At 37.9% G+C, this 14,726-nt stretch overlaps 1 protein-coding gene across 2 annotated transcripts in view; it reads right to left on the bottom strand.

Moving 5' to 3' along the window:
• Positions 1 to 5,526, bottom strand: part of sh3glb2b (SH3-domain GRB2-like endophilin B2b) — a 50,833-nt gene extending 45,307 nt beyond the window's left edge. The window contains exons 1-2 of one of the 2 annotated variants that reach the window (XM_028602190.1): positions 5,285 to 5,526; positions 1,950 to 2,091 (exon numbers count right to left, since the gene is read on the bottom strand). In XM_028602190.1, the coding sequence (XP_028457991.1) occupies positions 1,950 to 2,091; positions 5,285 to 5,347 (205 nt within the window). In that variant the 5' untranslated portion in view covers positions 5,348 to 5,526. The remainder of the gene's footprint in view (positions 1 to 1,949; positions 2,092 to 5,284) is intronic. The other variant, XM_028602189.1, reaches the window with a different exon arrangement.
• Between the last annotated feature and the right edge of the window lie 9,200 nt (positions 5,527 to 14,726).

Genomic DNA, 14,726 nt, shown 5'->3' with positions numbered 1-14,726 from the left:
GTTCATGTTTTAACAGCCACATACAGGAACTTGGTCCTCCATAACTTGTGCATTGTTTTAGCTATCACAATTTTTTTGATAATCTTTAGTCACGAGGGTCCACCGAGTTTATATCCAAGTTTTCATGCAGATTGGACTCACGGCCCAGGAGGAGTTAGACAAAGTAGGTTTCCCACATATCGCGATGTGGCTAATTAATAACCAAAATTCTAACAGCGCCATCCAATGGCCGATACACTCTAGATTTGGCATGGATGCTCAAGCCCCTATTAACAACTGTGTTATGTTTGGTGGCAATTGGAATAAATCTTGGTAAGATATGCAACTTCCTGTTTCGACAGTCCCCTACAGGAAGTTGGTCCTCTGTAACTTCCGCATTGTGTTAGTTATCAAAATTCTTTTGATAACTTTTTGTCATGAGGGTCTTCCGAGTCAACGTGCACATTTTTGTGCAGATGTGACTCACGCTCTAGGAGGATTTAAAAAAAAAAAGTAGGTTTTGCTCAAAGCAAATTTGCTAGATTGCTATATATTGAGGCCGTCAAAAATGTGCCCAAGTGCTAAAACCAATTAGGGGGCGCTATAGAGCAACCATACCACTCCCAAGCCTAAATGTGAATTCAGATTAAAGAGTTTAATATTCTGCACATGGCTGCAAAAGTTTGAGAGTTTTCATGCATCCTAAAGTCCTCAAACAAGTATTTGTAAAATGAAGATTTCAGAAATATGAGAATTTTGTAATTTTTTCTAAAAATAGCACCATGGACTTCAAGATGAGACCTATGTTACCTCAAAAGTTGGTATATTAACTTATTACTTTTGTCTAATTTAAGGCACACGAGCCCATTCACTACAGAACTTTGCAATTTTCACCAGTTTTGACATGTGTGGACATTTTTGTGAGTTTTCGTGCATGCTAACCCCCTCAAAAATGCGACGAAGGACTCGGAAAAATAATAATAATCTGACAAAAAACAATAGGTTCCTTCGCACTTTCATGCTCGGGCCCTAATAATAAATCGCACATGGCTAACATGGAGGCTAGCATGGCTGATGGCGACAACCTGTCGTTTGAGGAAAACGTGGCAAGCACTGTTTCCAATACTGTTACTGAAGGATTTGTCGAAGACAAAACGAATAACTGAGATTGAGAAACGTATCTCTGATGGCGAGGACCGCACAACCTCTGAGGAAAACAAGATCGCCGAACTCGAGCAGAAGGTAAAGATCTTAACCGGCCGTGCCGACGACAGCAACCTTAGTGACCGATGGGAACAACAATCTTTGAAATTGGTCCAGTATTAAGCAAGATCGCTGCAGTAGGCAGCGGCAAAACAAGCTACAACATAAGTTATTGGGTAATTGCGCACCTTCAATTTACGTCCAAAAACATGCTTGTTTTGCCACGGACGTGCTCAGATTATTATTGTATCTGACAACATTATGGAAAGGATCTCTACAGAAGTTGTTTTTTTTGTTAAGGAGTAATATAATTTTAATTTAACATGAAACTGAATAATCGCTATCGCCAAAACCACCAGACTCCATTTTAATAAATGCATGGGAAAATAGGGTCCAGGTAAAAAAAAAAAAAAAATCCCTTTAATGTAAGACTAAAAGAATGTCTAAGTGTAATATTAAAAGTTGCTTGGTGACAAAATTGTGTCACTGAGCTAAAAAAAAAAAACAATTGCAATGTGATAATTAATTAATTTAAATTGACAAACGTTTTTGCCTACTGATTGTTTCAAACAATATATACGAGTCCCTGAGGAATACAAATGGATAATGTATTTCATTTCTTTTACACTCAATTTAAATTAATCAACTACTTTTACAATTGTTTTTCTTAGTTATTCAATTATACTTCTGACTAACCAGAAAGCCATGAATGCCATTTGTTTTATCTGGGTCTCCATATGAGGAGATGTCTTTTTTTCCTCTCTTACTTGGGTTGGGCTGCAGGAGCACCTCGGTTTGTCTTAAGATCTTTTCAGTCCAGTTCTTGGTGCAGTCAGCCCGAGTGATCAGGTTCTCTAAGTGGGGATCCAGCTCTGTCTTCTCAGCCTGGCCCAGCTTCTCCTCTGTGAACTGGGAGACAAAGTCCAGATCCTGAGTGTACATCGCAGGCACATAACGTCTCTCACAGCTAACAGGACATATATAGCCTACACACAGTATCTAATAAGTGAAAAGACATCAGTTAATTGGGTCGACATTGTAGTCAAGACTAGGCCACCTATTATTACATTATTGTCTTTTTATTTATATATACAGTATATTAAAAAAATAATTGCAGTTTCTTTGTTTAACCGCACTTAATTGCTTACATTAACTAAGGTCTTAAGGCGATGACTGGTAATTGTTAATGTTGTTTAGATATGCCAAATTGTAATTATATAAGTGATTAGTCGGACTATGTATTTTTATTATTATTTAAATTGTTAGTGGTTGGCACTTAACCCTAAAAACGTTCATAGCAACAAAAAAGATGGGGAGGGTTTAAAAAAGGTTTTATGATAACAAAGAGGCTTGGTTTACTTCATAGGCTGTATATTTGTGTTATTACATTATCTGGGTCACATGGCTAAACAAAAGATGTATCCTGGAATTCATTCCAAAACTTTAATTTGTGTAAAAAAGTAATACATAAATAAATATTTTTTTTTCCAATTTGACTGAATGAGATAATTATATTGCAATTATTTTTTAAGACACTTAATTGTACAGCAACATTTGGAATTGTTACAGCTCTAGTCAAGACGTGCCCGGTGTGACTGACAGAAGGCAGCAGCCAGCTGGACTTAAAAACCACACAGATGACAGAGAAATTCACCGTCACTGTCATATAGCAGAAGGCAAAACCCTCACTGACAACAGTTCTGTGGATCAGAACAAATGACATGTCACATGTTCTCAGTTCTCGAAAAAATAAACTCAGAAGGGACTATGGGAGACAATGCAAGGTTGGATTACCAGGCCCCAGGCCAGGCCCCAAAGACCCCAGGTTAGCTGAGGGGTAATTAGATTGTGGGTATATAATTAACCTTTAAACATTTAATGTCCAGCCCATGGGATACAAGCACTTTGTAGAACTTTTCTTACGGTCAGTGATAGGTGAAATAATCAAGCCTGCATGTACTCAAATGTATTTTCATATTTCATATGTTCTATAATGTGTTATTATGATCGAGGAAGAAGATCACAGTGAGGCTAAGAGGCCCCGTGCGTGCGATGGTGGCATCTGGTTCAGATGTTTAAGTTAATAACAAATTAGAGTAACTAATTGACTAACTGAGTAACAAATGGCCTTTGGAAGGGGCTACAGGATGTTTGAGTCTATTAGAGTAGGGGGACCTGTCAGTATTAGGATGAGATCATGAATAAGGGTTTTCCTGATCCAGAAAGTATAAAATGTATGTTCAATCCTAAGATCGGGAGACACTTTGGGTACATGCAGCATGTGTGTGTACACAGGGTTATCTCCTTTGTTCAATATTGAATAAAACTGCCTATAATCTGAAATCATCGTAGTCGTCATATGTGAACATCTCCATCATCCATTTCCAGAGAGTTCAATCTCTCATTCAGTATGAAAAAATGTTACATCATGTTTATTCTTATTAATGTTTAATATGTTTGTTTGTTTGTTTGTTTGTTTGTTTGTATGTATGCACCCAATCACCAAGGCAAATTCCATGTAGTTTCACTACTGTGGCAATAAACTGCTTTCTGATTAAAATACTTTTGTCTCTTATTTGCTTCCATATATGGCTTTTTATTGTTGTGGGCAGTTACGGAGTTCTGCTGTGCTAAGCTGTCATCTGTTGTTTTTCCCTCAGTCTGTCTTGCCTACTTCCTCTACGGTCTGTGGTTTCCTTTGTTTCCCACAATGCCAAGGGACAACCTCCAGAAAAGTGATCTGAACTTGTTGCATTCATGGATCCATTCAATCAAACATTGCACAATGGACCTTTTTCACAGCAGACATTTTGACTTGTCACAGTAGGAGAAGCACAGCTGAAATTAATAATCTTAATGAAGGCTCAATTCCACCAAGTGTCCCAGTAAGCTATTTCAGTGAGTCAGCATGCACAATACCAGGGCCTCTCCTAAGTGGAATGCAGCCATCATTAATGGGTTTGAATACACCTGTGCTTTTCCTACTATGACATATCAACATGTCATGCCATGAAAAAGGTCTTATGGTTGGATTGGATTCAAATGAAAAACTCAAAGATTTATGCTTCAAATGCCAATAAAACAGGGTTGGCTTAAAATACTGTGATGTTTTGGCCCAGCATACTTTAAGAGATTAATTTGAACCTAAACATTTTTTTTGATTAATGATTTTATTTAATACCTACACATGCTTGTTTCAGATCTGACCAATGTATTGCAGCTGTAAAATACCACATTTTTGCTACGTGCTTTCAGCGATGATGGGAACATAGCCCCTCAAACATTCCCTTGCAAAATCTTCTACTTCGAAGCTTTTTCGATAATAGGGAAAAATACGTTTTGATACATCATAACTTAAGACAGCTGTACTTATCGGTAGGGAGTTTAGATTCATTCGGCATACAAATGGTTGACTAAGAGAACGTAATATTAGGGATAATTTAGGATTTATATGGGATTACACCCGACCGATGTGTTTCGAAAGGGAAATGAAAGTATTGGATTGTACCAACGAACTAATGACAAAAATCGATAACTAATTTCAAATGAGTTATTTTTGGTATATTACATGGATGCCGAATTTCTACGTGAACTCGAACGATTCGTCAGTGAAGGTAGGTTTGGTACTAGTTGCGCAGTTTGTAATACAAAGGGAATCATGTTTTATTATTGACAGTTTTTTAAGGGGGTTTGGTGTCAAGTTTTATTTAATATAGAATTGGCCGCTAATTGAGACAGGTAGGCATGAATAACACACAAAAAAGAGCTCCTTGTCCCTGGCGTCTGTTCAGAAGCTCGTTCCTGTCGAGGACTTGGAGGGGAGTCTGCTGGGTGTCTACGGGTGACACACTCGATCACAGCCATCAATAATGGATTGACAAGCCTTTATCCGCTTACAGCGCTGGCCGTTCTCATCAAAATACACGACGCACAGTAGGTCTATAACTTAGTTCATCTTTAAAATTGTTATTTAAAATCTGCTAACGGCCCACAGCTATTTTTCATCCATACGGTGTGCAGTTGCAGTGTGACGGTAATATTACAGTTACTGGAGGCTGCTCGGTCTGCTGCCCGGATGTCCAGGAAATGATTTGCGGCTTACCTGCACTGCTCGGGTGAAGAAGACCCCTGCACCAGAAGCCAGTTTTTTGACGTTGAAATCCATGGTGCTGTGATGAGCTGAGCATACAGGCAGGGCTTGTTGTGTTTCCCCGCGGAGGGGATTCTCCGGATCAGCTGAGATGATGATGTAGCAGCAGCAGACGCAGGACTGAACTGAAGGACTGAAGCCGTTAATCCGCTTCACGGACGATCGGAAATCTGCTCTCCGCCCTGCGTTTAAAGTGACCACAGCACCGGGCTGTAAGTCACGACTCCCTTCTCCCTGCAGCATGTACTGTACCACGATGACCTCCGACTACACATCCACACACAGGCCTACAACTGTATTCATACAATGTCAACACAATATTCATTGTATGGATTAGTTTTAATGAAAACTGTTCCCAATAATCTGTGGATTATAGCCTACACCAGGGGTGGCCAACCAGTTTAGCATAAAGAGCCACAAAAAAACACGCACCATAGCAAAAAGCCACACAACACATGCACGTCCACATTACAACAGCAACAGTGACTTCCAGATCTAATGAAAGTCATAATACATAGCAGTTTTCATAGTTTTTTTTTTCTTTCTTAGATTGACTCAGTGTGAAACCTGACAGTCTTTGTTATCCACAATCCTTTTTAGGTCTGGTTGTACTCGGTTGTGGCCACTCTAAGCGACTCTTTCACTCATTTATCACTAGAGGTGCTTTCACACAATCTGATTCAGCAGTAAAAGGGTTAATCAGGAAGCTGTTTTTCCTCAGGTTGCAGAATCTGTCCATAAAAACACTCTGCTGCATTATTTTTTATTTTAAAATAATTGGCAAATGTATTGGCAGATGCATTCAAATGCTTTTTTTTTTTTTACTTATCTGAAATGTTTCAAAAAGTAAAAAATAAAAAAATCCACCAATAACACAGTACACAGTAAGAGCCTCAAAGGAGCAGGCAAAGAGCCGCATACGCCTCAAGAGCCACAGGTTCGCCATCCCTGGCCTACACCGTGCATTGAGTTTACTGATTCCATTCACATTCCATTCCATTATGGAGGAGTGGAGGTAGAAATGTCTGACAGATCTCAAACCCTGAGTAAAATAAAACTATCTGCATGGTTAAATACTACTAGAGCATGGGCGGAGCTGGGGGCTAACTCTCTCTTTTCTCAAAAGCCCCAAATTTTTTACGGTTTATAAAAAAAAATCTCTATCTATCTATCTATCTATCTATAATAATTATTAATATAATTTTATAATGTTCTTCTGTTTGCTTAAAATGCTAATATTATGCTCATTTTCAGGTTCATAATTGTATTTAGAGGTTGTACCAGAATAGGTTTATGTGGTTTAATTTTCATTAAACCACAACAACAACAACACCATATTTTTGTTGTAAAGTACATTGCTGCAGCTCCTCTTTTCACCCTGTGTGTTGAGCTCTCTGTTTTAGCTACAGAGTGAGACATCTCACTTCTGTTCCATCTTTGTTGGAGTAGCACATTCGCAGTAAGGACTGCTAGCTTGTCAGTTGCAGAGCATGAGGTTACACACATGAGGTTACGGAAGTAAAGGCAGGACTACAATAGAGTGGTTTGGAGCAGTTTGTGAACAGATGGTAAGTTCCTTTGGGGTGGACTTTGGGATTTTTCACTTTGTAAACCTATAACGTGCACAAAAAGATAAATAACACAATAAAGGAAAGGGGAAAAGCCAAAAAGCATAATATGAGTACTTTAAAAGTCAATTCAGAGTATTTCAGCATTGTTGGGGATTTTTTATTTGCAGATGATTCTTTTAGAGGAGCCCAGATTATTATCAGATGGATTCAACAGTCACAGATTTGTTAGCTACACATTCATTCTGTGAACTCTACTCCAGTACAGTGTAACAAAAATAGGTTTCAAGATTAGTAATGCTTTTTTTGCCAACTTGCAACTACTTATGTTATGCAATTTAAAAATAGGAACATCCATTTTTGCCTCTTTTTTAGGTGGCAGGAGTCAAATGAGTCATCCTTAACATTTGTTGTGTTCTGGTTTGAGAATTAGGACAGCTGGAGAAAAATTAGATACATTACAGAATGTAGGCTCTACAGGATTATTCTTATCCATGGCAACTATCATGTTTTCCATAAACAATGTACAGATTATTAGGCATTCTATTATCTCAAATGACTGGAGAAAAAGTGCATATAACTGCTGTAAATGGGAAAAGAATCTTCCCAGGGGAGCATGTCAGCCCCGACTGCTTTAGGTTTGGGCTGAGCCCCGAATGTTTACAACATCTGGCTCCGCCCCTGTACTAGAGGAAAGTGAGAAACTGACTCTTTAATTCATGGAGCATTTCAAATGTCTGTGAAATTATTGACAATTATTGGAATGTCATTCTATGGCAGTATTCACAATATGTGACTTGATTTGAGACTTGAATAGGCAAAAACAATCAGAATTCTGCTTGGAGGACATGTTTAAGTATAGTGGAAAATAAAAGTAAATTTGGGGGATTGTGTACAAATTTAATACTGAAAAATGAAAGGAAACCCCAATAAATGCAGTAGCTGGTTCTGCAGTATAGGTCAGTCTCAATTCCACCTTTCACATTATAACGACTGAATCATCTTCATATCAACTGTGCAAAATCAATTAGTTAATGAAGACCACAAGACATGGCCAAAAGCTCTGGGAATTTTCCAGTAAGTGGGTGGGTTTTGTGCTGAGAATTTGTCATTAAACGGCATGGCAGTGTGTTAAGATTAAGTACTGGAGCCAGGCATCGTCACACTGTTCACACATGGTATGGGTTCATACTATCACCAGTGCAGCATATTACGGAAGAGTATTAGGGCCACATGTAAACATTTTCTTTAAGTTCTGAGTTTAAAGTCAGAATTCTGAGAAAAAAAGTCAGAATTCGGAGTAAAGAGGTCAGAGTTCTAATAAAAAACTTTTTTATTCTCATAATTCTGAGAATTTTGTCTGACTAAATAATGACTTGCTGTTGTCTATGCTATAAATCTATCACTCCTTACAGTAGCCATACAGTATACTACGGAAGAGGATTAGGGCCACATGTGAAAACAAGTATTTGAGTTCTGACTTTAAACTCAGAATTCTGACTTTATCCCCAGAATTCTGACTTTAAACTCAGAACTCAAATATTTTTTTTCACATGTGGCCCTAATACTCTTCCATAGTATGGCTACTGTAAGGAGTGGTAGATTTAAAGTACAAACTACTGCATGTTATTACTTACTTACCTATTTAGATATGAAATGTGTTGTGTTGTCCTCAATGTGGGAATGACTTCTACTTCATTGAACTGACCATGACTATGATGACTATGTTTGTTTGTACTTTAATGCTGCCGTCCGCGGAACAGTGTATCTGTATGACACAGAAACTACCCAATACACTCAAGTCTCAGCTGAACATCACAGTGAAGGAGCACTTGGTGTCACAGCTTTGGATCAGCGGTCCGCTGTAGAGTTTCCAAAAGTGCTCACTGTCTTACAGCTGATACTGTAAGCACTGCTGGATCAATGGACACTACTACTCTCAGGACTTTTTCTCTCACTCAGACACATTGACTCTTTATTGTTTTTTGCTTGTTATATCTTGTTATATATTCATATACGTATGTTTTACTGTATCTATAATCTGTACATAGGTCTACATCATGGTCACTAGTGTGTTTCCATTTATTGTTTTCTGTGATGGAAAAACTATTCAGAGCCTTCACTCAACTAAAAGTAGCAATACTGTATGTATACCACACTGTACAAATACTCCAATACAAGTAGAATATATGAATTCAAAACTCTACTTAAGAAAAAGTAAACAAGTACGATCACCAAAAAATACTTGGGTATCAAAAGTCAGATTTGTTTCTGAAAATAAGCCTCTTGGGCACAATAAAGATTGGCCGGAAGTCGCACCTTCAGATTCAGGGGCAGTTTTTTTTCCCAGAAGCAATTTGGACATTAATAAGAAAAAAACAATTATACAGATTTTTCCAGACGTCAATGGGAGAAATGAATGGGAAATTTACTTCCGGAACCCAAGGTCTCTCAGTGGAGGGCGGGACTGTTGAGCTCTATAGCCAGCCTCTAACGTTAGCTACTCTGCTGTGTTGTGAAGTAATGTCTGGCTATGTGAGACCATAGACAGTATATAAGACAAGCGTCTAACAACATTGTTGTGGATGCCGTGGTCTCAGCCTGGCAACCAACGTGAACTTCAAGTCTGGGGAGGACGGGGCGGGCGAGACGACTCTCTCCAGTATTTTGAATTTGTACTGCAGTAACTATTTTAAACACTAGCTGTCAGTATTACATATCGCACCTTTAAGGAAGATCGCTGCAGTCGGCAGCGGCGAAAAAGGCTCCAATGTCAATAGTTAATAGGGCAATTGCCCAGCTTGTTTTTACCTTCACTAAAGAGCTCGTTTTGCCACTGACTGCTCAGATTAATATTCTGTGTCTGACAACATTATGGAAAGCATCCCTTCAGAGATAGACCTTTAAAACCTCTTTGAGACCTTTATGTTTAATCAGAAACAGCTCTGAAGTCGCTTGCGCTAAACCCACCAGACTCCATTAAAACAATACTTTTAGCGTGTATAGAGCTAACAAATTTAATAAATCGGTAAACTATGTGTTTATTTCAACCAAAACTAGAATTGTGATGGTTGGAAAAGTGGAAAGATGACCTAAAACAGCTTTTCATAGTTTTATTTTGTTTGAATGAAGTGTATTTTACAGTGCTAAAATGTTTGCTTAAACTGTTAAACTGTTTATTTACATGGAGTCTGGTGGGTTTAGCCAACGCAATTTCGACGATGTTTTTATGTTTAAAAAAAGGATCTTACTCTTTAACAGAAAGGTCGACCTCCTTAGAAATCCTTTCCATAACATTGTCAGACACTTAGAATATTAATCTGAGCCTGTCAGTGGCAAAACTAGCACTTTTGTGAAGGTAAATAAATACAAGCTGGACATTTGCCCTATTAACTTACATTGTAGCTTGTTTCGTCGCTGACGACTGCAGCAATCTCGCTTAATACTGGACCAATGTCAAAGATTGTTGTTTCCATCAGTCACTTACAGACACAAAAACATAGGAACATAGGGTTGAAAAAAACTAGCTACCCTTTAAATATCATTCCAAATGGTATTTAAATTTAACTTGTGGAAACCTGGGAGTACCTTGTCAGATATCAGAGTTCAAGGCTCACCACTTCATTAACACAATTTAATAACCTGTAATGAAGAGAAAAACAACACAGGCATGCCATTTTTTACCACTCCATCTTTATTGCTTATTCATATCTTTACACTAATGGCCTGTACTATTTAGAGCAGGAAAAACTGGAATCCCATCATGTTTGGATCAAATATTCTTCACTCCATTTTGGATTACACAGCAGTTACAAAAAAATCAATAACAGAGAAACATTATGAAATTAGTAGATTAAATCTCCAACAGTTTGTGACACAGCAGTTCCCCTGAAGCAGTATTTCACTTTAACTTTTTTTTTTTTTTTTTTTTTGCTTTTAGTTTTCCGCACATACATCTTCATAAATAACAGTCAAACCCCCAACAGTGGCTACCTGCCGTCACTGACAACCATTTTTTTTTTCTTCAGCTCTATACATTATTTCTTCCCGGGAAAGCATAAATTGAAACATTCAATGACTTTAAATTAGAGAGAATAGGTGATGGAGAATTAAGATGTCCAAGTGATCAATCTACATTCTCTAGAGAGAAGTTCACACGTCTACTATGATATTCGATCAAACACGGTGTGATTCTTCAGAATTAAAAACACAGCAAATGTCGTGAAAGCATGGTAAATCCTCTTTATGTATCCACACATTTGAACTCCAAACAGACACATTAAGTGAGTCTAATATTTTTAAACATTAACTTCCACCATGACTGTAAAACAGTGATAGAAATAGAGCTGTACCAATCAGATTCCCATAAATCACACAAAGAAAAACTGTACATGAGAACCAGGAAATCAAGTCAGTGGGTAAACCTAACACAACTGGTATGAAATAGCTTAAAAAAAACATCAGTTAGGCATCATTCATGAACAAAATCCTTAACAGTTATTTATGAATGACACACTGTAGCCTACAGAGGCTGATACTGGGAAACAGCTTCATCTGCAAACACTGAGGTGCCAGTGTGCTACATATTAGAAACAACTGTGCAATATGCCTGATCACACATTTTACATTGGATGTGCTCTATCAATGGTAATGTAGGCATGGCTGTTACGGCCCTGGCAATCCCTGGTTTAGGAGTGCAATAAATGAAAAATGTGAATGAAAGCTTCATGCTCCAACCCAACCACCTCGGAGGTCTAAGGGCATTTTTCACATATCTTCTTAAATTGACCTTTTTAAAGTATTTGCATATAACCGACGACTCATGTGTTTCATTTAAAAATGTTAAAAAAAAAAAAACAAGCTTTCTGTATAGCGACGCCCACGTTTTTGCTAGAGAAGAGATAATTTGGCGTTAAAGCTGAAACGTCGATGTTGGCTCGTTGAATATCGTCAAGTCTCTTTTGAAAACAAACCTTAACTTATGATGTGTTGTACAAATTTTTTTTTTCGGTGCTTGAAATGAGTTTACCATAGTCTTTATTATGGTCATATATGATTAAAATAGTAAATAAGCCAAAACTGAAAATGAAATTTTGTGATGTCGCCTTTTGAGTGGGAGTTTTGTCAAACATCGTTTGGTGCGTCTTTCGTCCTCAGAGGGTTTTAATCCCTGCTCAAACTGCTCATTTAACCCCATTTAGATCATTTAATAAAAGGTAAAACAAAATTAAAATGGCAATAATGCAATGTTCGAAGAATGAAACCAAGGGGGATACGATACTGTAGCACTGAGCTAAAGATGGCATTTTAACAGTGCATAGAGTGTTGATTGACAGAAATTTAAATCTGCAAACACGTTGATATTTATATAATGCTTCTTAACTCCATTTGATATAACTGTCAATTGAATATGTTTGAGATGTAGACTGTTGGTCAAACAAAACATCTGATTTATGGAAATAATTGTTGGCTGAGGCACTAGGCAACACGGGGAAAAAAGTTTAGTTACAACTATGACGAATAATAAACCATTGACCATTTTGTAATATGAATGGTACATGTGTATGAATTTTATTTAGAACTTATTAAGTTAAGTATCCTTAACTCAGGTAAAGGATATAAAGGCAACTCCAATCACAGCATACAGCAACGGTTTTAAATCTGGTGTTCATTAACTGGTGGCCTTCTGTACTGTATCGAATATGTTGGAACAATGGAAAACATATTACTCATCTGTCGCATTTCTGAACTAAACTAAAATGCACGGCTTATAATTAAAGTATTAAAACGATGTATTAAGAACAGTAACATTCTGTATATCTGCCATGCCACACTGGTATGAAAATGAATATATACGACAGCTAATATACTCTATAAAGTAAAATCAACAGCTACGGTTGAGATATTTTTATTTTCTTAATTCTGAATTCATGACACTGCCTTCAACAGCAAAGTAGGACATTTATTGTGAATGCTGTTTGAAGAACAATGTCCTAATTCAAAAACGTCCCGTTGTGAGAAATGCTATCGAAGAAACCAGTTAGTTAGAGTCCTCTTTAAGGTACCCTGGGGAGTACTAACTACCAGTAGTGTTTTGGAGCAATGTTTTCATGAGCAAAAAGGACCCACATACAAGAGCATGTGGGCAGAGCTAATATATATATATATATATATATATACACACTGAACAAAATTATAAATGCAACACTTTTGTTTTTGCCCCCATTCACTCATGAGCTGAACTCAAAGATCTAAGACTTTTTCTATGTACATAAAAGGCTTATTTCTCTCAAATATTGTTCACAAATCTGTCTAAGTCTTGTGAGTGTTAGTGAGCACCGAGATAATCCATCCACCTCACAGGTGTTGCATATCAAGATGCTGATTAGACAGCAGGATTATTGCACAGGTGTGCCTTAGGCTGGCCACAATAAAAGACTACTCTAAAATGTGCAGTTTTACTGTATTGGGGGTGGGGGGGTCCGAAAACCAGTCAGTATCTGGTGTTAGGGTTAGGGTTCATCCCTCTCTCTCTCTCTCGACCTGACTGAAGTTCGTCGTCGTAACCGACTTGGGGGGCAAATGCTCATATTTGATGGCGTCTGGCACTTTGGAGAGGTGTTCTCTTCACGGATGAACCCTAACACCAGATACTGACCCCCCCCCCAATACAGTAAAACTGCACATTTTAGAGTGGCCTTTTATTGTGGCCAGCCAAAAGCACACCTGTGAGGTGGATGGGTTATCTCGACAAAGGAGAAGTGCTCACTAACAAAGATTTCGACAGATTTGTAGAATATTTGAGAGAAATAAGCCTTTTGTGTACGTTGAAAAAGTCTTAGATCTTTGAGTTCAGCTCATGAAAAATGTGGGCAAAGACAAAAGTTTTGTTGCGTTTATAATTTTGTTCAGTATATATTTGTGCTGGCAATTTTGCTCTATTCCACTTATCGTTAGTTGGTAGCATGAAACAAAGCAATTTATGTATACAAAAAAAAAAAAAAGAAGCCTGTGAGCTAGAAAACATTTGCAGGCTGCAATTTATGTATACAAAAAAAAAAATATCAGCTTTTAAAATATTTGTGAGGAAATGCATTCAGCAAGTTTGTTATACTTTTGAAACATACACACAATATGTATCAAATGTCAACATAAAAACTCCACAGAGCACCTTTAAGGGTCACAAATGCCAATGGGGTGAATAACGTCAGACTCTTAAGAAAAAGGTGCGGTCAAAATACACCAAAACAAGTTGGTTAAAGTGAGGGTGAGAGCTCGAGAAGAAATTGAACCCTAAAGCTTAGTAGAGGTGTTGCTCAACCTTGAATCTTCTCTATTCACCACCAGAACAGGGAAACAGTCCGCGATGATACCTTATTCCTGAGAGCAAGGCATTACTTCCTGAACAGATCGTCCTAGTTTCAACTTTAAACGTACGTATCAATGCGCCATTTAGTTTTTCTCTCATTGGTTAATGCTTTGTCTGCTGTTAGTTAGTGTGAGTACCGTGGGACTACTCATACTAGAAGAGTTTGATTTAAGTGAAGCAGTTACTTAGCAGCATGTTGATCAGCCAGTAAAATGATGGGCCGTCAAGTGTTGTTAAGGAGCCTCGTCTTTTTAATTGTCTGGCATCAAACTCGACCACTGGAAGCACTGTTGAGTAGGATTGGGCAATCGTTTGGCAATCGTTTGGAGGATGTGGTTTCAAATCCGATCATCGCTTCCCAATTTAACAAATGCGCCAGTCTTGGTTTCCGAAGCGGCCAGACGCTTGTTGGGTTGCAGCCTTGGAGCACAGTAAGCGGTGCTCTAGTGTGGCTTTA

Source organism: Perca flavescens, chromosome 16, assembly GCF_004354835.1.
Source record: "Perca flavescens isolate YP-PL-M2 chromosome 16, PFLA_1.0, whole genome shotgun sequence".
Lineage (NCBI taxonomy): Eukaryota > Metazoa > Chordata > Actinopteri > Perciformes > Percidae > Perca > Perca flavescens.
Note: the sequence above shows the minus strand (reverse complement) of the source record. Positions and strands in the feature narration are given on the sequence as shown.